At 39.0% G+C, this 21,441-nt stretch overlaps 2 protein-coding genes across 2 annotated transcripts; one reads left to right on the top strand and one right to left on the bottom strand.

Moving 5' to 3' along the window:
* Window positions 1-1,589: 1,589 nt before the first annotated feature.
* si:ch73-352p4.8 (cystine/glutamate transporter) lies at window positions 1,590-12,952 on the top strand. Its single transcript, XM_053313936.1, has 13 exons — window positions 1,590-1,607; window positions 8,849-9,059; window positions 9,704-9,830; window positions 9,926-10,041; window positions 10,157-10,282; window positions 10,390-10,489; window positions 10,689-10,733; window positions 10,841-10,964; window positions 11,066-11,169; window positions 11,249-11,345; window positions 11,972-12,121; window positions 12,233-12,410; window positions 12,888-12,952. Exons 1-13 carry the CDS (start codon window positions 1,590-1,592, stop codon window positions 12,950-12,952), a joined length of 1,461 nt encoding a protein of 486 aa, XP_053169911.1.
* Window positions 12,953-15,148: 2,196 nt separating this feature from the next.
* Window positions 15,149-21,268, bottom strand: foxm1 (forkhead box M1). Its single transcript, XM_053313929.1, has 9 exons — window positions 21,129-21,268; window positions 18,727-19,239; window positions 18,473-18,621; window positions 17,792-17,986; window positions 17,543-17,671; window positions 17,156-17,215; window positions 16,592-16,637; window positions 16,256-16,437; window positions 15,149-15,970 (listed from the first exon to the last, which is right to left on the bottom strand). Exons 2-9 carry the CDS (start codon window positions 19,199-19,201, stop codon window positions 15,149-15,151), a joined length of 2,058 nt encoding a protein of 685 aa, XP_053169904.1. The 5' UTR covers window positions 19,202-19,239; window positions 21,129-21,268.
* Window positions 21,269-21,441: the final 173 nt, after the last annotated feature.

Here is a 21,441-nt window from a genome sequence, read left to right as displayed (position 1 = left end):
CATCATATTCCTTTCTCAAGGTGTGAGTCATGTGTCACACTTGTGGTGCTGGGGGTATTTACAAGGTTATATAGGGATCCAATATGTTTTACAGCGCTCTGAAAGAATTTATACGTGTTGTGAATCACACACAGTACAGTGCAGTGTATAATGCCTGTGCAGTACATAACATCCATGTAGCCGTGGCTGTGCCTGACATATATATGATGTCTGGCCTCTCCAGGGCGTCTGCAAGGAGTCGTTTATCACCGCCACATGCTGGACTTGTAGTTGATGTAAAATGACGATAATGGTGATAAATGGCCCATTTTAATGCATCACTATGGGTACTTTATGTACAGCAGGAAAAGGTCAGTGGTAAATAAGATACAATATTATATAATAAGTTAATTAATCTGTTGCTTTTCAGGTGAGCTTGAATTTGATTTCTAATTAAATTCTCATATTGTCTCTTCATCTCAGTTAAGGGTTTACTGTTGGAATCTGCTTCAGTATAGGTTTCTACAACTGGAGGAAGACTCATACATACATGAACCATCAATCAAGTCACCTAATCGACAAATTGTGTTGTCACTGCATTCCTAATTTACACACACATGAATATTATTTCATTCTGACGGCCCTTTCAGCAGAACAACATCCTTTTTCTGTGCTTTCTGAATCTGTTACACATGGCCGTTACAAAAATGATTCATATGACCATTTTTATGAATGTTTTATCTTTCTGCCTTGATTATGGTGTTTAGTTTTATAGGCTTTAGGCCTTACACAGGGGGCTAAAGAGATGGACTCTCAGAAGGAATGAGAATAAACATGCATTCGAAGTCACATGCTTTAATTTAACTCTGACCTTTTCCAATAATGTTTTGCTGCACTAATAACGTCACTTTACTGTACTTCTGCCTTTGTTACTAACGGATGGATAAAAGTAAACATGGGTCATTTTATCAAGTAGAAAGAGACAAAAAAATCCAGTTGTTTTTCTTATGAGAACCATATTCAAATCCCTGACCCTGCAGGGAATAGGTACTGACTCTTTGATTCACTTAAAGAGACTTTATGCAAAATGAAATTATAGCAGAGGAGATGTGCAATGTACTGTTGTGTTTGTGAAACTGGTATACAGTGTAAATGTCATTTGTCAAAGTCCCAGGACAGAAAAGGATTGTCCGGAGAACATCGTGAACAGTGAGTTTTTTCGGCATCTTACTCTAAAGTAAAACAAGCAGCTGCTTTTGCACCAAAATCTATAAGTCTGCACTAAACTTTTTGTTTTGTTACAGGAAACAGTCTACAGTTGTTTAAACACAGATTTTTCCCCATCCACTTTGTTAACAAACAGCTTATTGCAGCAGTTTGTGTCCATTTTCATTACAGAGTATACACCTTGAAATCTAGCCAGACAAGTTACATTACTTGCAGCTTATCACCGTGGCATTGACAGCATGAGAAGAGGTCAGCAGAGACGAAGTGTGCTGGCCCGCACTCCATCACAGTGTAAGTAATACGATGTAATTACAGTTTTACTCTGACCAAATCAATATCTGTTGAATGAGAATTGGCTTTAACGAGCAATTAATTGTGTTACGATGGAACAGACACCGTGGGTTCATTCCTGCTCTGATGCGCTCGCAAATTCATAAAGGAGTCCTCTGAGAAATACAATGCATGATTGGAACAATTCCTTCACATACAGAAGCACTAAAAGAAAATTAGTTCTAATTTATCTGTTAGTATATTTCACATTTCATATCACATGAAGGAATACTGAAGCAAAGTCACTTTGTGTTTAAAATAACAATTAGAAGCAGGAAATAAAGTAATAATGATGAATATATAGAAACATGTATGGGAGCCTTAAAGGTCCAACAGATAATCAGCAGATTGAAAACAGTCAAACATCTGTTGTGAAATGTTATTCTTATCCCTTTAGAATATCTTTTGGTGATCATTTGACCTCCTGATTTAGAATTAGTATCTAAACAATTAATAAATCGCAGCTCTTGCCCAGGTGCTACATCAAGTCTAATTTCACAATCTTTTTTTTAACCCTGAAGTGAGCAAACAAGCTTCAAAAATAATTTAAAGTTTATGAATGTCATATCAAAACCAATAATATTTAAAAAATGATTATTAATTTCCCTGTGTGTTATAAATGTCTAACTGTTTATAAACCAGTAGTGGATTCCTCAAAAGAAGAGTTATAGTTAAAGGGAAGACTGCATCTCAGGAGGTAGAGCGGGTTATCTGCTAATTGGAAGATAGGTGGTCTGATCCCCGTCTCCTCTGCTCCGCATGTTGAAGTGTCCTTGGGGAAGATACTGAACCCCAAATTGCTCTGGTGGGGGAGTGTATGTGTGTGTGACTGAGCTTCTGCCATCAGTGTATCAATGTGTGTGAATAGGGTGAATGTGGCACGTAGATTAAAGTGCTTGAGTGGTTGGAAGACTAGAAAGTTGCTCTATTAATGCAGTCCATTTACCATTTAATATAAATACACTAATAGATTAAACAGTCTATAGATCTGCTCGCAACTACATTATAAAGTGTTCTAAATGGGTGTGTGTGTGTGTGTGTGTGTGTGTGTGTGTGTGTGTGTGTGTGTGTGTGTGTACAAGTGTGTTACACAATTCTAATAAAGTTATTAAAGCTCTTTTTTTTCATCAAACAGTTAAGAAGGGGATAGAAGGCTGCAAAGCTTAACACAAAAATATCACAATGGAGAGCAGAGCAGGTGGACCGATACGCAGAGACAAAAGGCTCGGCTGCAGAAAAAGGTTTTTTTCCTTAGACATGTGTAGAAAAAACAAAAATACAGAGCTGAACTGAATAAACTTGGAAAACAAAATCCAACGATAAAAAACCCAAATGACTAAACACACTGGAAACCAAGAGAGCCCAAAGAGTTCAAACTATGAGTCCATAGATAATATTTTTGTCTCTGACTTTAAATCATTGTGTGTATCTGAATCCTTAAGATTTCTGATATAAATATAAAACACATATAAATGGCAAACAGACTTCCAGGCAAATCATGGCTGTCAGGATGAATAGACATGATAAGATGACATGAGGAACCTGCAGGGCAACACATAACCTGTGTGAGACTATCGGTGTTGAATATGACTATTGTGAGACTGCAATTGAATAAACAGCTGCATTAAACTATGTAAAGAACACACACCTGTCAATGTCGGTGCCATACTAAGGTTTTTTGTTTTTTTTTTTAATGACTGATGACACTGATACAGGCCGATGTGAATCAAAATAGTGCAAACATTTAGACAAGACGATTACATCCATAATTCATGGTGCTAACCTATGACAACAAAGTACATTCACAAAAAATGATTGCAGTCAATGCCAGCCATTGCATAGTTAAGGTGATGAATTATTAATAGTTTTCATTATTTCTGATCAGCCACTTCACTCAAATTCCAATTTTAATGGAGATTGTTGCTGTTTACTTTAGGTTAGTGATTTACTTATGTGGCTCTTCAGACAAATTAATATAAAAAATGTAAATTTGTATTATGTTCACCAAAATAAGGTCTCTCAGAAATGTGATTGCATTATGAGACGCGTGGGGCCTGATGATGCATGTGTGTTACCTCTTATGTATAGCTGGAAAAAAAGAGCAGCTCAAAGTGGTTTTGCATAATTGGATTAAAGGTATATCACCGTAGCAACATGACAGAAAGATCTGGGTTAAGAATACTTATTCTGGAGGTTTTCAGTTTAAGACTCAATCAAAATTGTTGCTTCTAATTTTGTCTTCATCTAGCGCCAACCAAAAAGAGTGAACAGAGTAGTTTTAAAGAAGAAATGGCACTGGTGTTGATCATTACTCTATCAATACGTTGCAGAAACAAATCTTTACTCATCATCTATTTATGGATGTATTTCTTGGTGTTGAAATGTTGTTTGTTGGAGATTAGATTGCACACACACATACAAACACACACACACACTCTATATTGTTCCAGCGCCAGACCTGAAAATAACTCCTACCACACACCCTGTAGATGGATACAAAAGTCTATCGAGGACTCTGTGTGTGTGTGCCTGTATGAACAGAGAAAGAAAGAGACGATAAAGAAAGAAAAAAAAGAGATTAGAGATTACAGCAGGAGAGAGATTTCCTTTTAGGGAGCCACTGAGTCAGATGAGGATGATGTATTGTTCTTTTCTTCTATTTTTTAAAACAGGTTATTTGCATCTTGGCTTATAGACAGTAGGGGTCCATATCAGCACGCTACAGTACCAGTGGTGTTTATTTACACGTCAGATACAGGGAAAGACCCTTAAAAGACCCTTAAAATCCTAAAGAAGGCTTTGCTACACAGCCTTTCTTGTTTCTCTACCAGTTAAAGAATCCACAGAGTCAACTTTGCAGTGAAGCACCCAAGAAAATGCAACACTAACCTGACTTTCCCTCCATCTTTTCTATCACTTCTGTGTTTGCGTTGTGAGATATTTAATCAAACAGCACGCTCCACCAGCACTCTGCTTTTACCTGTCAATTGGTTTTTCTCCAAGAAGTCTCACATACCCTCATCCATCATGTATAATGTGTGTCACCTAATGATCCCCCTCCACACACCCTCACATTTCATATTTGAAACTGCAAGGTGAAGCGTGTGTGTGTGCGTGTGTGTGTGTGTGTGTGTGTGTGTGTGTGTGTGTGTGTGTGTGTGTGTGTGTGAGGTGTGCTAGTGTCAGAGCAATAACAGATGGGCTGTCAGGTGTACTAAAAGCAGCATCTGTATCTGTTTGCGACTGTTTTTTATTAAATCTCAATTTCAGGATAAATATCTTACTCTGCACTGGAACTTTTTAGTCTCCTGTTTTTATGTCTTACTCTGTTTTAGCTTAATTTTATTTCCAATTTAATACATTTAATGTCTTTAATGTCTTTTTCTGTTGCCAATATGTTGCTTTTATATTCTGCCTTGATGCATTTCATGTTTAATGTAAAGCACTTTGAATTGCCTTGTTGTTGAAATGTGCTATACACATATATTTGCCTTGCATCCTTAGTGTCTATTCAAAACTCCTAGCGAGGTTTTTTATGACATTGTCTGGTGAGACTTAATGAGAAGGGAACAAAGTGGTTGGTTCTGTTTGGTCACAAAAAGCCCCATGTTTGATTAATTTTAACTTTGCTTGGCATTTTGGAAAAAATCACTACTAAAGCCAAATACCAAGTAATCGGATATAAGCCTTAAGGTTAGTCCTGGTTTAATTATTTCATCCTGATACCCTGTTTTGAGTAGGGGACCTGTGTCAGAATCTAGTTTTAAGACGTCCATTATTTTAGTTGATATTGTTCTTACACTGTGTGTGATTCAATTTTTGACACCACACTTCAAATTACCATACAACAAACCTGAGGCTGTGTAGCAATACTATTAAAAAATATTCAGACAGGAGAGATCTTGGAAATTAATAAAGGCACGTGGCTCATTTTCGCCTCAAGGCTCCAAAGCAGGTTAATATGGGCAATGTATTTATTCATTTCATAATGGAGGCGAAGTATAATAAGCACACGTTTTGGCTTATGCCTTTGTCAGTATGTAGGGTCAATGACTTTCACAGCCTCATTTAAATAGTGAGGTATGATCAAACAAAGGGTATAAAAAGCAGATTTGAAAGGAAAATGTGTAGAAATATAGAAGGCATCACGTCTAAAGAGAAGCGATTATATTAAAAAAGAGACTGAAGTAAATCACATTAATATCTCCAACAAATTGTCAAATGTAATTACAGTCTAAAAAAAAGAGAAGTATTTGATACACAAGGTCTGATTAGTAGCTGTGCATCATATTACATTATCTTCATCAGTAGAGGCAGATTTCTCATTATTATTCCAACTGCTGTTTCCAAGGCCAAAAATGAACTTTGAACCTCATGTTTCAAATCAGCAGAAAAAAATAAATGGGCTGCTAAAAAGAAACTCCCTTTTTGAGATGCCCCCACTGGACATCAGTGACTAATGACTGACCCATACACAACTATTAGAAATAAGATTTAAAATCCAGAAATTCAAATAGAAGAATCATGTGAATCACATTAAATCTGACTTTTTCTGTTTCCTCTGTATTTAATTAGGTCTGTCAGTTCTTGACATTTGCTGTTAACTGCAGTAATGTCTGTAGTAATGTAGCATATGTGTTACTGAACTTCAGGAAACACATTATCTTCTACTACAAAAGCAACAAAGCGTGTTTATTCTGCCATGCTAAGACACTAACACCAAATGTGCGTGTGTGTGTGTGTGTGTGTGTGTGTGTGTGTATGAGCATTTATTTCTGGTTGTATGGCTGAATTCTCATGAGTCCTGTGTGTGTATATGTGATCTCCATGTGTGTGTGAGGGTTAATTAATTCCCAGGACAGGGACACACACACACACACACACACACACACACACACACGCACACACACACACACACAGCATATGTATGTGCCTGTAATTGGGGGATTGTAGGCACCTTGCTCCATGCATGCAAAGACCTCAGCTGGTTGCCAAGGGCAATGTCTCCATGAGAGCAGTATGGAGGATGACTTTCTCCTCCTTGTTTACCTTGAGAGGGATAATCTATAAGGAGAGGGAGAGATAGAGAGATTTTAACCCGTCAGTGTCTTTCCTTTTATCATGGCCAGCATCAGATCCCAGAAGATTCCAGTTTAATCAGAGAGCCATATGTTAAGAATTTGGCTGTTAACATTTAATTAAATTGTTCCTGTACTTTCTCTAATTGGGATATCTACTGAGGGAAATCATGTTAATTTAACCCTTACATACTGTTCACGTGTTCAGGGTCAATTTTTTTTTTTTGCCAGACTTTTCCTAATGTGATCCACAGATTACATAAATGGAAGTTGGTTCAGGAGGAGGGATGAGCTTGTGGGACAAACGGCTGGGAGTGAGCGACTGAGGCTGGTTTGGCCTCCACTTGACTGGGCAGGGATCTTGGGAGGTCAGGTGGAAAACAGCAGGGGAGTTGGGCTCACATCTCCTGGGGGCTGGTGTGTGAGACCACAGCAGCATTACCCGCTAAGAGAGGGGCTAAATTCAGATCTACCCTGGGATTTCACACTGGGATGCACAAGATGTCCTACAGCCATACCTAGGAGATAATTACAGCCTCTATCTTGAACTCTGACAATCACAGTTTAGATTAGCAAGCTTAGCAACCAGTCATGAATTGAGATACATTTTGGATTTTTTCTGAACTGAAGTCAGACTTAACACGATGCTTCTTGTTGCTGGAAGAACCATTAGTTAGATAGCAGTTATAATCTTGGAAAACCTATACAAATAAGTGGCAAGCAGTAGTAATTTCTAAAGTTCATTGATATGCAGTGTGAGATGAGATGAGATTGCCATCATCTGGACAGAAAAAAAAGGTGCATGTACTTTGACTTGCGAAACATTTAGCAAGTAAAAGAGTCCCATCTGCTGGTCAAAGGGAGAGAAACATCAGAGAAGTAACTTCCTGTTTTTCTGTTTTCTCCATCATAACTTTAATTAGACAATCTCTGTTTCTTAACATCTTCTATATGTCATTGATATTTATAGGTATGGAATGTAGGGTTTAATATGTAGAATGTCACATGTTTATTTATTGGATTTAACAGCAGGAAATCCCCACAAACATCCCCCACGTCCACATCTCTCAGCTGCTCAGCCCTCCAACAACACAAGGACATCACATGATCCTCTCATGCTGAAAATACCAGAAATAAAACTGCAAAATCTTGCAATACCTTCAAATATCTAGTTTTAGGCTTTGACTGCATTCAGATGACAGGAGCTCTGGCTGGCTACAGATGCAATTGTTCCCACTTCATAAATCTGGACCAGAGGAGCCTCTTACTGTGTGTGTGTAGGAATTTTAACAAGCAGAAGCCATCACTGATGAAGTGAAAGTGACATGCATGCGGCGGTCGCTCGAGTGAAAATAAGGAAAAACAAGCTAATTGAGTGTCCTTGGTTGTGTTTTCCGTTGCCATTCTGAGAAGCTCTGAGGACTGTTTGATGTTGGCAGAAATATCGCAAGCATTTCAGACTCAGCTGCAGCCACATGGTCATGAAAGCCAAGAGTTACTGATATATCTACTTTATTAACTCGACATGTATATATTTAATCATCTATAAACCAAGCCATTTTTTATGAAATGACGACAAATATGAGGGAGCTTTAGAGGGGACAAGATGAAAATGCCAATCTTTTCCATTGGGCCTGTTGTTGTTAAAAGTATCCCTCCTAGAGTTTGTGCAGCTGCCTCTACAACACCCTGACCCTTTTTTTCCCCCCTGAGACAGAAAGGCCTCCTGTCAAGCTGAACACACAAAGAGCACATGCACACATTGCAAACAGTACAATGCAAGAAATGGTCTAGCCTTTAAACTGCCGTAATTACTTGCTGAAGCTTGGAAGAGTGCTGGCTTTGTTCCCTGCTCTGGCTGGGCGGGTGGGGTAAGAGCCAATGAGGGGAGAAAAACATGCAGGAAAAGTGAGGAGTGAGAGGGGGCCACGTTTGGTAGGCTCAACAGTGTTTTTCTCCAAACGCAGCCTCATGCACATTCATATACAGCTAAAAAAAAAATCAAATGTGAAGGGTTGACAAGAAGCACGAAGAAGAGTTGTCGATTGATGTCTTGGGATTAGGGTCAGAAGGAGTGAAGGAAAGGATTCTGGTGCTGTTTTTGTTGGTGAGCAACAAAAAAAGAGGTAAGAACTTAAGTTGTAATGTAGATGTAATCTTCAAATCAGCAGAAATAAGGACACAAAGTGAGGTCAGTTTGAGTTTGCAGCCACACCAAAAAAAAAAAAATGGAGAGGAAAGAAGAAGATGACAAGAAGGAGAAGAAAGACGAAGAGGTGGTGCACCTCCGGAGAGAGATTGGTCTGCTGCCTGCTGTGTCCTTCATCATCGGTACAGTGGTGGGCAGTGGGATCTTCATCGCACCCAAAGGAGTCCTGATGAATAGTGGCAGCGTGGGGCTCTCTCTGCTGGTGTGGATGCTGTGTGGGGTCCTCTCTTTGTTCGGTAAGATGGTTGATGTCATAAGTCATCATTCATCAAAATTTGTGTTTTAGATTGTCATTTATAAGTATATGTGTGTTCACCGTGAGATCAGCATAAAAGGAATATGGCCTTTTTTAAATGTAAAGCAATATTACACATTCTCTCAATATGTTGGAATAAATGTCCTTAATGCAACATTTTTACCTTTTTTTCTACAAGTGGAGAGCTCTGACTTTATTTTAGACTTTTTTCTCTTCTCTGTGTATCTTGGAAGTAGATGAAGTTGTGCCAGAAACCTCTACCCTCTACCCTGCTTCTACTTAATTCCAACATAATCATTGATTATCTCTATAAACTTAAGGACTGTCAACACTTTATTTACATCTCATGTTTTTTAAGACTCTGCTAATAAAACTGCACATATCTCTACATTTGAACTGCACTATATTACTAGTATACTGGGCCACTGCAATTCAATAAATGTGCAAAAGCTGCTAATATTTTTTTTCATTATTATATGTATGTAATATATGCATTTGATCTATATATTTAGTACCTTAACTTATTTAATTTTTTTACTGCTGTTTATTCTAAATGCACGCTGTTTATTCTAAATGCACCGTCAGGATTGCTACTCAATTTCTGTTCTATTTCTCTTCCATTAGGGGCCCTGTGCTATGCTGAACTAGGTACCACTTTTAAAAAATCCGGGGGTCACTACACATATCTGTTAGAGACCCTGGGGCCGCTGCCTGCCTTCTTAAGAATCTGGGCGGAGTTCTTATTCATTAGGTTGGTCACTTGTTTTGGAGTTTACAGGCTAAAAAAAAAAAAAAAAAGACCCTAATGTCAAATCACAGCACATAACGGATGTTTATCTTCTCCAGGCCAGCTGTGGCTTCCTATGTGTCCCTGGCTTTTGGTCGCTACGTGGTGGAGCCGTTCTTTGTACCATGTGCTGCTCCCACAGTGCTGATCAAACTGGTCAGCATCCTCGGAGTGAGTGAGTGGCTCCAAGTCTATCTCTTCCTTCTATCTACAACACCATTATACTTCGCACTACAGCAGAGCAAGACAATATAGATCAAGAACAGCTGTTTCTTATTGTGCCCCTCTAGCATTTGTGGTAGCGATCAACTGCTGGAGTGTGTCCATGGCCTCTCGAACACAGGTTACCTTGACTTTCATTAAGATGTTTGCCCTGGTCCTCATCATCATTCCTGGTGTCATCGCACTGGCCAAAGGTGGGAGGATATGGTTATTACCTCTGAAGAGACGGATACATTTCAAACTCTTGCGGTCAAAAAAAAAACTGTAATAATTTGTTGTCCCTGTATCTTTTTCTATGCAGGAAAGACAGACAATTTCCAGAATGGTTTTGAGGTTGACTCGTTTACATTGGACAAGATACCACTGGCCTTCTATAATGGCCTATATGCCTACGGTGGATGGTAAGCAAGCAAATATAGCATCAGTACAAATGGTTTTTTATCTACTCTGATTATACAGTGCATTAATCAGTAACATTATTAAAAACAGACAGGATATCACTGTGCTGTTAATAAATACTAACATGCCATACATGCTAAGTTGCTGATAAATACATATTACTGTATGCCTGTGTGAATGGACTTCTCATTTTTCCTTCAGGTTTTATCTGAACTTTGTCACAGAAGAGGTCATTAACCCAAATAGGTATTTTACACCTGACATCTGCTCTCCAGTCAATCTATTTTTAAAAAATCATGTTGCCTTGAGAAAAAAAACGATTAGACCTCTCTGTGTGTGTCCTGTCTTATCAGAAACCTCCCGCTGGCGATAATCTGCTCCATGGTGACAGTGACAGTCTTCTATGTGCTTGTTAATGTCGCCTACTACACCATGATGACTCCCGCCGAGCTGCTGCTGTCTGATGCTGTAGCTGTGGTCAGTGCTTCACTTTTACAGCATACTTATTTAGTAAATTATATGTAGCCTACTGTTGGAGGGTTGGTCTCATCCTACTGTTTGTATGTGCCTCTCTGCAGACATTTGCCAACCGTGCACTCCAGGGTTTGGCCTCTGTTATTCCCATTCTTGTGTCCCTATCCTGCCTTGGAGCACTTAATGGTGGCTTCTTTGGATCGCCCAGGTACAGAAAGGTTATTGCTCTGCATGAAATCAATGAAGAGCTAACAGCCTGATATAAAGTGTTATTGTTTGTGTTGCAGGATGCTGTTTGTGGGTGCCAGGGAGGGTCACTGGCCACCCATCTTTTCCATGATTCACATCCGCAGACATACACCTTTACCTGCTGTGCTGCTACTGGTAAAGTACAATTTTAACCCTTACATACTGTTTATATTCGGACTCATAATTAGACTCTACACCAATTCACATTCATATATTTCCCATCAGTCATTAATAAAAGAATATGTTGAATACAACATGTTTGAATGGTGATTGTTAATAAATACAGGTCAGATTTGTAGATTTACATATATAAAAATGTGTGTTGGCTGCACAAAACCCCCCCAAAAAAACATTTAATTTCCTTTTTTGTATACTGTGGCTCACATTAGCAATCAGTCCGGCTAAAAGGATTGTGTATTGGGTGTTTTTACAGCTCTCAAATGTAAAAATAAAAAGGTCAAATTTGACTCTGAACAGTATGTAAGGGTTAAATACAGTGCCGTCTGAGACTTTTACATAAAAAAATACAAAATATCTAAAAATCTGGGGTAACTATCAGCCATGCACTGAGCAGATTTAATTTATTCCATTTTTTTTTAGTCATCAGTCAAGTCTTCAGTCTGAATGGGAAACTTTGATTGATTCTCATCCCTAGTTTTACCCAAACGTATTTTACAGATTGATTTCTCTTCTACATCTCTATAAAACAGTCACAACAGAGTTAGACTGGATGTGTCATCATAGCTGCATTGTGTCTGCAGTACCCCTTGGTGGTGTTGATGTTAATCACCGGAGAAATCTTCCAGCTCATCAACTTTGCCTCCTTCGCTCGCTGGTTCTTCATCGCCTTGGCAACCTTGGGGATGCTCATCCATCGATATCGTTTCCCCCTCCAGCCAAGGCCTTTCAAGGTTAGCGTGTCTGTGGTTGTTGGTCTTCTGTTGCTGCAAAACATTTTTCATCCTTGTGTACACTAACCTGACCAACCACTGTTATCTTTGCTCTGTTTAATAATCCCAAAGGTGCCACTGGCCATTGCAGTCATCTTCACAGTGGTATGCTTCTTCATCGTGGGTCTGTCTCTGTACTCGGACCCCTGGAACACAGGGTGGAGCTGTCTCCTCACACTGACTGGCGTCCCAGTTTACTACCTGACCATCCACAGCTATCGCTTGCCCCATAGATGGAGACACATCTTCAGTGAGTCAGAACGATTTATGCCAACTTGTCATTGCTTTGGAAAGCTTACGAAGAAAAATGGATTCAATGTATGAAAAATGTGAAGACAAGAGCGGAAACTGAAGTGATTGAATATACCTGCTCAAGTTGGAGGAGCAGGCTGTTATTCATGAAAAAACTAAGTCAGGTGCTTTTTGAGCATGGACATAAGACTGAGGGAAATAAGCCTCTCACATTCAAAATAGTACAGAGAAAGTTAGTACTGGGTTTATAATTGTTTTACACTTACAAATGAAAGTAAAAACACACAGATATGCAACAAGAGTACAAATATTATTTAAAATTATGATCCAAAAGAAAACTTACTACATCCTGGATTTTTTTGGTCCAAACTTTGTGAATCAAGGTTAGAATAAAACTATTTTATTCTCAGGGCTAAAGTCAGGGAGGTACAAAAAGCCTTCTCAACTTGTGCATAACTCTGACTCTCATCCTCAGACTACTGCAGCAAGCAGCTACAGATCCTCTTTGAAGTGGCTCAACAGGAGGTCAAGACATACTGAAGACCCCCACCTTGAAGACATCCTGCTCTCAACTGGCAGGCAGCCGTCATACCGCCTTAACAAGTCAAACAATCCTTTAGTTTTGTCCAGAGAAAACCGGCATGGTCAGTTTTAATTTGTTTTTAAAGTTTTTGTATCTGTTGAAACTCTCTTGAAACGACTGTAGCTTCTAGAAGTGCAGCATCTGACTTAAAATATTAAAAATAGCATTGTAATACTCAAGTAGACTAATAATCATGATGGACAGTTTTGGAGTGTCAGAGTACTGAAGATACTTATATTTTCACTGAGTTCCTTAAAAAGTGATCATTCATTTTTTTCAATCACAAAGACAATCTATAGACGGTTTCAGCTTTTATTGACATATAAATAAAAAAAAACAGGCTACTTGTGTAGTTTTTGTAGATACAATCTCTGTTTCAACATTACTGTACTGTATTTTTCAGTTTGTAAATAAAAAAATAAAATTGCACCGTCTGTTTAACACTGTAATGACGAGCTGAAATAGAATAAAAAGCTCCAAACACCAACAGATTTATTGTACAGTCATAGAAACACCAACTTTAGAAAGCAGAATAAGGCACATGCTTTGACAACCACAACCTTCCCCCCCTCTCGTTGCGTGCCATTCAGAGCCGACCGATGAACTCGCTGAAATGTAAAACTTCTCTCTCATTAACACACACACATGCTAACAAACCTGAAGGAATTAAAGCCATACATTATTTTTTTTTGTGGCACTTTCAAAATGAAAAACAGGTACATCTCCCTTTCTATCTTCTAACTATTCTGCTAGGAACCAAACACTTTTTTATTTAAATTAAAATCTACGTCCCATTTGTGCTTCCAGAAAAATTAAATAGTCACCATGCGTCTTTATTGAGAACAAATACAATCTGTGCTACATAGATACAAAATATATTGTATTTGTTTTTACAATAGCAATGTTAGTAAGATATGGTGTTGACATGAAGAGTCACTGCATGGAAAAAACATTCCTCTTTATAGGTACAAAGTGCCCTGAAGTTGGTACTGGCATAGTGGTGAATAATTACTGAGTTTGTATAAAGTCGTGTGGTGAAGACAGTTTCTACGATTAACGTACACAAGACCTATTCTATTGCTGTTAGTGCTATTTGTTTTATTTCGCTGTTGTTTATTGCTAATAATCCTGCCTCACCATCTAAAGAAAAAAAAAAAAAAAAAAAAAGTCTACTCCAGGAGACTTGACGCATGAAAGCATCCTGCTGGCTGATCAGGCAATATACTTACCGTCTTTTACATTTACATATGCAAAAGCTAAAATATATATATATTAAAATGTGCAAATCAACATACATATACACTTAGACTTATTTCTCTTTCTCTAGCAATTCCTTCAAGAGTACAGACAGATATGACAGGATAAATGATCAAAGAAAACAAACATTTGTATAGACTTGTTGTGTGTGAAGTTTTCAACAAGTTTTAAAGGTTTGGGGGGTGGAATTGACATTAAAAGGCAGGTAAAATCTGAATTGGAAAGAAAAAAACCTGACATGTACAAAGACCGAGGGACGACAGCAGCTTGGTTATTCTACAAGTGTCCCCCGTCATTCATTCAAATAATGTCCTCTATTCTCAATGGTAGACAGTAAAGCAGATGAAAAAGGAAGCAAACTCAAATGGTCTTGAAACATAAGCCCCTACTTGGCACTTACATTGTCCAAATGAATAATTAAAGCAACTGAAAAAGTAACTGAATGGGAAGTTGCATTAATTATATTATATTAAAGCTGCAATCTGCAAATTTAAGCACATTCTAACGACAGCAAAGAGGATTTTTTTTTTTTTTTGGCGCTGGAAAACATGGATTTCACCTTTAACCCATATATACCAGATTATTTAGCTCCACCTCTGATGGCCAAACAATTATCTACAGTATGCTTCATATTCTTAGTGATGTACCTACTTATAATTGGTGTCTTTTAGGTTTATCTGAATTTATTTGATGCAGCATTCAGCTACAACTCACTCTGAGTTCAGTCGGTGTCAATATTTTAAATGTTTCTTTCAATCCAATTACTACAGACCTTTTCTAAACTGACAACATCTACTTATTTTTTTGTCCAAAACATAGTAAATCCTCCAACATTTGCATCTGCTTTGCTGTTCTTCGGCGGAAAACATATGACACTGCCATGTAAAGTGAAATGTCTACTTTAGTTGAGGGATGAACTCGGACCAGCTGATGTTAGCCATACCCAAGTCATCATCATCCAGACCAGAGAAGCTAATGTCCACAAGTATCTTGCTCAGGCTGTCGTTCATGGTGTCCAGGACGAGGCCCTCCGTGATGGAGCGGTTAACGGGCGTGGTGCCTCCCGCCCCGAGCAGCTCTCTGGAGCAGCTGCTGCGGAGGCATTCGATGGGAGAGTCTGTTGGTCCCGTCGCTCTGGAAGGGCCGGATGTGAGCAGCTCTCTGGGGGAGTTAAACAGAGGCAAGTCTTTAAAGGGGGTGCTGCTGAAGCTGAAGGTGGTGTAGTCGTGTCGGGGGGTGACTGCTGGACCCCCCGGCGTGCGAATGGGGCTGAAGTCCAGAATGTCTTGGCTCCCTTTGCCCACTGGGGTCACTTTCCAGGGCTCGGGTAACACGTTAGAGGGGGGCTTGCTGGGAGTGGAGGAGGCCAGGTGGCTGCTACTTTTTATGGGGGTCTTGAAGGAAAACTCCCGGTCTGGGCTGTGCTGCTCGTCGTGGTGCTCGTCCAGCTCGGTATCTCGCCTGTCGTGGAAAGTCGAGACGTCTGAGACTACGCCAGAGTCAAAGAAAGTGTTATCGGGGCAGAGGAGGACGGGCTCCTCGTGCACAGAGTGAACCAGACGCTGTTTACGCCGAGAGCTGCTGGCTTGTCTTTTTGGAAGGGACTTAGGAGTCTCGCATTTAATCGGAGCATAAATTGGCTCCTCCTTCACCTCGACCTTGGGTTCTTTGTTGTTCTGGGGATACATCACCACAGTAGGGGAGTCGCTCTGAGTCACCTGTCAGACATACAAGCATACACTTAATTATACAAGTGTGTGTGCTTCAAATAAACAAGCAAACATGTAATTTTGGCAGTGTCACCATCTTTATTACATTTCCACTGTAAAAACTGTTCTCGCACAGAACTCATATAATTTTCATATCATCCATAATTAAATTCTCCAGTTACTACCCTAAAGTTAACCCGCAAGACTTCACTTCTGATGATGATTACACACCAAAGACTGCGTAGGTTCAGCCATTGTTCTGCAATACAGTTTTATTTTGTTTGTTTTTTTTACCTTGGGAGCTATCCGGACTCTCTTGGTTCCTCGTGGCGTATTGCGTTTCTGCTGTGACTGTGAGCAAGACACGGGGAACGGGGATGATGTAGAGGACGGCAGGTAGACAGAGGAGGTGACGGGGAGCTGGATAGGGACCAAGTAGGAATCGGTTCGAGGGAGGAGAGGTTTCATCCTTCTCTCTGAATGTTGGGAAGAGAAAGCAGCAGAAAAAAAAAACAACCAGCATGTTAATGTATAACTCTTAAACTAGAAAAAAGGCAAAAGCTTCATTTACATGGACATTTTCAGTTCCACTTTTAGTTCATCAACTTCCTTCTATCTTTGTTAACTCACCAGAGCCATTTGGTGTTTTTCTTGCATCAGGAAGCATCCTTTTTTGCTGCTGTAAAAAAAAAAGAAAAAAAAAAGAAAGAAAAAGACATCACTTTACAGAGTCAAAGTACACAACTCTGGTAGTCACTGTGCTCCCTAACTCATGCCTGTTTTAGTGAAAACAGCACAAAGCTTGAGTTCTTGCACTGCTTTTAAGTAAGGCAAATGTGAAATGAGAAAGAGTCAAAGCAACACCTCCAAAGACTGTCGCTACACTATATGGAGGCATGGTGGACACATTGATGAATATTTACATTTGTCCACAATAGACAAAGATTACGGTCCGAAGGCAGAATGGTCTTTCAATGTGAATTCAGCTCATATCATCTCCTGCAACAGAAACATTTCCCTTCACTTGTATGAAAAAGCTACACCTCGGACCTCCGGCTGCAGCTGCGCTCTTTGGGGCTGCTGACAAAACAGGCGAGTGAAAATGTGCATCCTCTGATCTGTCTGTCTGTCCCTTTTCAGCTGAGGTGAAGATTGTTCCTAAAGAATTCAAAAGAAGGGTAAATCCATTCTTACTTGGTGGGCAAATAAAAGCATTGGCACGGGAACAGGAGCAGTCATTGGATCACAACCGGGCTGTAGAGAAGGATATTGAATGAGAGGGAAGAAAACTGCAAAGATTACAAAATGATCCTGGAACCCAAAATGACACTGCAAATGACATCAGGCAAACAAAACATAGAGGAAAGTTGGAAATGATATTTAAGGAATATAATCACACCAGACAGGTTTTAAACAGTAATATGATTAGTGATTTCTCCAAATGTTGTTATGTGGAAAAAGCTCGCAAAACAGCATTCACATTTCCCTGGACACCGTGGGTTACGATGATAACCACAATAAGGACATTTTTTTACAGAGATGGAGAGATGTGAAAAGTAATACAGAGTCAGTTGTGCTCACCTTATACACCTGATCAAGAGTGAGACACCGATTGGCTTCAGGCCGGATGGTCCAGAAAGAAATTTTACCATCTGGTGAAGTCTCACGAATGAACATGTCGTGTAGAGAGAGGTTATGCCGGATGGAGTTCTGTAATAATGAAAGAGCAAGAAAAGAGTATTTACTGTAAGTGATACTCAAGGAAATGAAGCTTTCATCTGCTATTTGCTGTAGTTTATATGTTCATAATTATTTTACAGTGCTCCCTACCTTCCACCCTGGTTTGGCCACCTCTCTGAAGTAAGGGAAATGATCCTCAATCCACATGTAAATCTCTTTCAGTGTCATCCTCCTGTTCTTCCTGCTGTTTATGGCAAACTGGATCATGGCCATGTAGGAGTACGGTGGCCTCTCTGACAAGGGCTGCTTAAGACCAGCTTCTGCTTCAGTTTGAGGTTTGTGTGCCTGTACAAGAAAAGAAGAAAAACAAATGAACATTGTAACTCAAATCATGATTAATTTAACAGATATACAATATTGTGCAGATGTCACAGTGATGTTTTGATTCTATCTAGCTAACTTGGTGAACACAGATTCATCCAAAATGTCAAAAATAACCATTCTTCACATTTAATACCATTAGATGAAATAGTTTCTCCTGTCTTATGAAACATTGGACCATAATAGTGATACTTTTTCCCTTATAAAAACTTGATGAGGTATTTATGAATGATTTGTGGTTCAGAAGTTTGTTATTGAGACTAATTGTGCGGAAATTCTGTGACTGTTAAGTGAGACAGACTAAATAATACAAAAGGTGTGTTAGGGGACATGCTGAGACATGTTAGGGGGACATGCTGAGACATGCCTTACAGATCCTCCACTCAAACATCTGTAACAATCACACTGAGGTGAAAAGATGGCTATGGATGATAAGATGGAGCAGCCCACCTGAACAGTTTGTGAATTTGAGTTTTGGTTCTCCTTGTTGGCCATCTGCCTAGCAGCATCTGGTTCGAAGGTACATGTGTTCATTTTGCCCAGCCACTGAATATTGGTGAGGCTGTCATCCAAAGGTCCGCACTCCAGGTCCTTATTCACTGTTAAAGAAAACCAACAAGACATTATTGTTTAAACCAAAAAGGAAGGAGTTTAGATGTAATCATAACATTAAAATTCCACACTGAAAAGTCATATTTCCATACATGTTTTAATCCCAGTGAGAGGTTTAGCATCCGGGGAGTTGATCCCACTGTCTGGATTCATTGGCTGCCCGACTGTACTTCTTGTGGAGGTGTCATCCTCTTCGGCAGCAGGCTGACAAAAAGACCCATTGTCACTGTTGCCACTCCCACTCAGAAGGATGAACTTGTTGGGTCCCTGGGCACCACACTCTTTACCCTTAGCAGTTAGAGCCCCGATAACGCTCTGAAGGTCGGCTGTTTTGGGAATGACCACCACCTGTGTGTCAGACATGGACGGGTGATCCATGATGCGGATGCCATCAGGGAAGCACTGACTGGCAGATGACTTTGGAGGCTCTTTGGGACCCGATGATGCATCAGGCTGGCTTTGCGATTCCGCTGCTGCTGCTGCTGGCGCTGGCGAATCATTTTGCTGAAATGGCAACTTTCTTCTTTTGAGGATCAGGGGTCTCCTTGGGCTCTGTCTCATGGTCATCAAATCACTGAATATGTCCCTTGGTGTTCACTGGAATTCTAGACAAGGAAAAACACAAATAAGAAGAATTTACTCTACACTTCTTTGACTCTGTGGTCTCTTATACAGTGGTGTGCTGGGTAGGGGGATGTTCTGAGTGGGACAAGAACAGACTCAACAGACTGATAAAAGACCTAGCTTAAGGTCCGTTTTTAATTTTATTGTTGTACATATTTGTTTTTTCTCATATTACTATCTTTTTGAGCTGCTGTAGCAATTAATTTTCCCTACTGTGGGATCAATACAAGTTTTATCTTGTCTTACCTTAAACAACATATATTTTTATATTGTAGTAGTAGCTTTTAGGACAGGAATGCATATAACATGAATTATCTCTATAAGGGTGATACATTGCAATATGCAATATTAAAAAAAAGGTGCAAACAACAGCAATACTTGTAACAGTAGGCCATATTTAAACAACTGAAACTATTTTAAGGCACACAGATTATATTATTACACAAAAGGACTCCACCAGATTTGCAGTTTTTTCTCAAACCTGCCATACATTATGGGTTAAACATTTAGCTTTTAGCGCTGAGCACCAAAACCAAATGATGCTAATTAGTATTAACCAGTTTATCATCGTTAGGATTTCATTACCTGCTACTGTAGTTAGGTTCAGACTCGAAGAAATTAGCTCATATCAAATACCAGTTAAAATATATCGTCTAGGCTAATTTATTAATGCAACTTTTTATATATTATTGACCTAAAAAATTAATTTTAACACATTACTGTTTACGTGTTAAACCGCGATTATCGATCAATTTTCAGGTATCAGTTGATGAAGCTCCATAGAGACAGTCGCTAAGGTTAGACGTTTACGGTTGACGCTTTTGACGTCAGCGTTTAAGGGCTGAAATTAACAATTAAGAAATAAAATATGAATAAAAAAAAAAAATCTATCATCAAAAACACTTCTTAGTTTCTTCTCTCAATCACCACCACCACCACTCACCATATATTTATATTTTTCACATTGCAAACTGGTTATCATGTGCAATATTATTTACATTCTGGTCACTTTACTTTTAGTACTTACTTTAGCTAGGTTAGCCTTCATTTGTTTATTTAATTATTGTATATGTTTAAGGGTTTCTGTTTGTTGTGGATTCCATTTTTTTCTTTTCTGTAGTGTATATTATTATTATTATTATTATATTATATCTTTTTTGCTGCTGTTACAAGTGAATTTACCCCGTTGCGGGATTAATGAAGTACAATCTATTCTAATCTAAAAAATAACGAGTCATTCTTTCTTTGTTGAACTACATAGCTGAGCTCCTGAGATCATTGCTTGTCATTGCTGCTTGCCCCCATCATTGCAATGTTTCTTCTACTGTTACACTATTTTATAGAAAAACAGTTTAAAAAAACAACAAAATATATAGACACGGTATATATTTGCATCATTATTAGTTACATAAAAGCCTAAAACAGTCCTGTATTGCTAAAAATCCAAGCAACAAGCTGCAGCAGTTACAACAGCTGCAGCATTGTTTTAGCATTACGTCATGTGCGCCGACTTGAAGGGAGTAATTTCTAAATGTTAATTAAACATATTTGAGTTAATTCAATGCAGAAAAAAACATTTGTGGTGTTAATAATGAAACACTATTTAAACGGGCTGCAGTGTGGGTAATCCTTTCATTATATGTTAAAAAGTGAATGCTTTTGAATGGACACTGCAATAACTTAACATTTCTATTAATGTCTTAAAGTCTTAAAGTAAAGAAGGATAAGCTGAAATACTCTACTAGCACTTAATATACATTATATTTAAGTGGAAGCTAGGCTAAGATAGCTGTGTGGCAAGTCATTATGTTACGGTGCTAACTATGCTAAATGTTAAGGAAGCGTAAAAGCTGGTTAAATTAACACAAACCTTCATATTAATGTGATGTTTCAGGCTATTCCGCTCGGCTGGACTCTTACTAGCAACTGAAACGCTTGGTTCATACTCGATGATAGAAAAAGGCAAATGTATTATATACTATCTTAGTGTTTATTTGCCGTCTGGTCGACTCTCTCTTAAAAAAAGGTTTTTTGAATTTTGGCGCTGTGGGTGCTGCACCTAGTCACAGTAACCACGTGGTGTAAAAGCACCAATGGGTAGAAAACAAAAAAGTGAAAACAAGAGAAAGACTGAACAGAATGGAGGAGTGGAGCCTAACTGGTTTGTTCAGGACAAAGGTTTC

The sequence above is a fragment of the Scomber japonicus genome, chromosome 23, assembly GCF_027409825.1.
Source record: "Scomber japonicus isolate fScoJap1 chromosome 23, fScoJap1.pri, whole genome shotgun sequence".
NCBI classification, from domain to species: domain Eukaryota; kingdom Metazoa; phylum Chordata; class Actinopteri; order Scombriformes; family Scombridae; genus Scomber; species Scomber japonicus.
The sequence above is the reverse complement of the archived record's forward strand: the minus strand, read 5'-3'. Positions and strand labels throughout refer to the sequence as shown.

Coding starts and splice junctions, on each gene's coding strand:
- foxm1 (XM_053313929.1), bottom strand. CDS start 19,201: ATGACCATGAGACAGAGCCCAAGGAGACCCCTGATCCTCAAAAGAAGA. Junction 17,987..18,472: donor CAAATTCACAAACTGTTCAG/GTGGGCTGCTCC, acceptor TTTCTTGTACAG/GCACACAAACCTCAAACTGA. Junction 16,438..16,591: donor AAAAACACCAAATGGCTCTG/GTGAGTTAACAA, acceptor CCCAACATTCAG/AGAGAAGGATGAAACCTCTC.
- si:ch73-352p4.8 (XM_053313936.1), top strand. Junction 10,965..11,065: donor TGTCTGATGCTGTAGCTGTG/GTCAGTGCTTCA, acceptor GCCTCTCTGCAG/ACATTTGCCAACCGTGCACT. Junction 11,170..11,248: donor GGCTTCTTTGGATCGCCCAG/GTACAGAAAGGT, acceptor TTTGTGTTGCAG/GATGCTGTTTGTGGGTGCCA.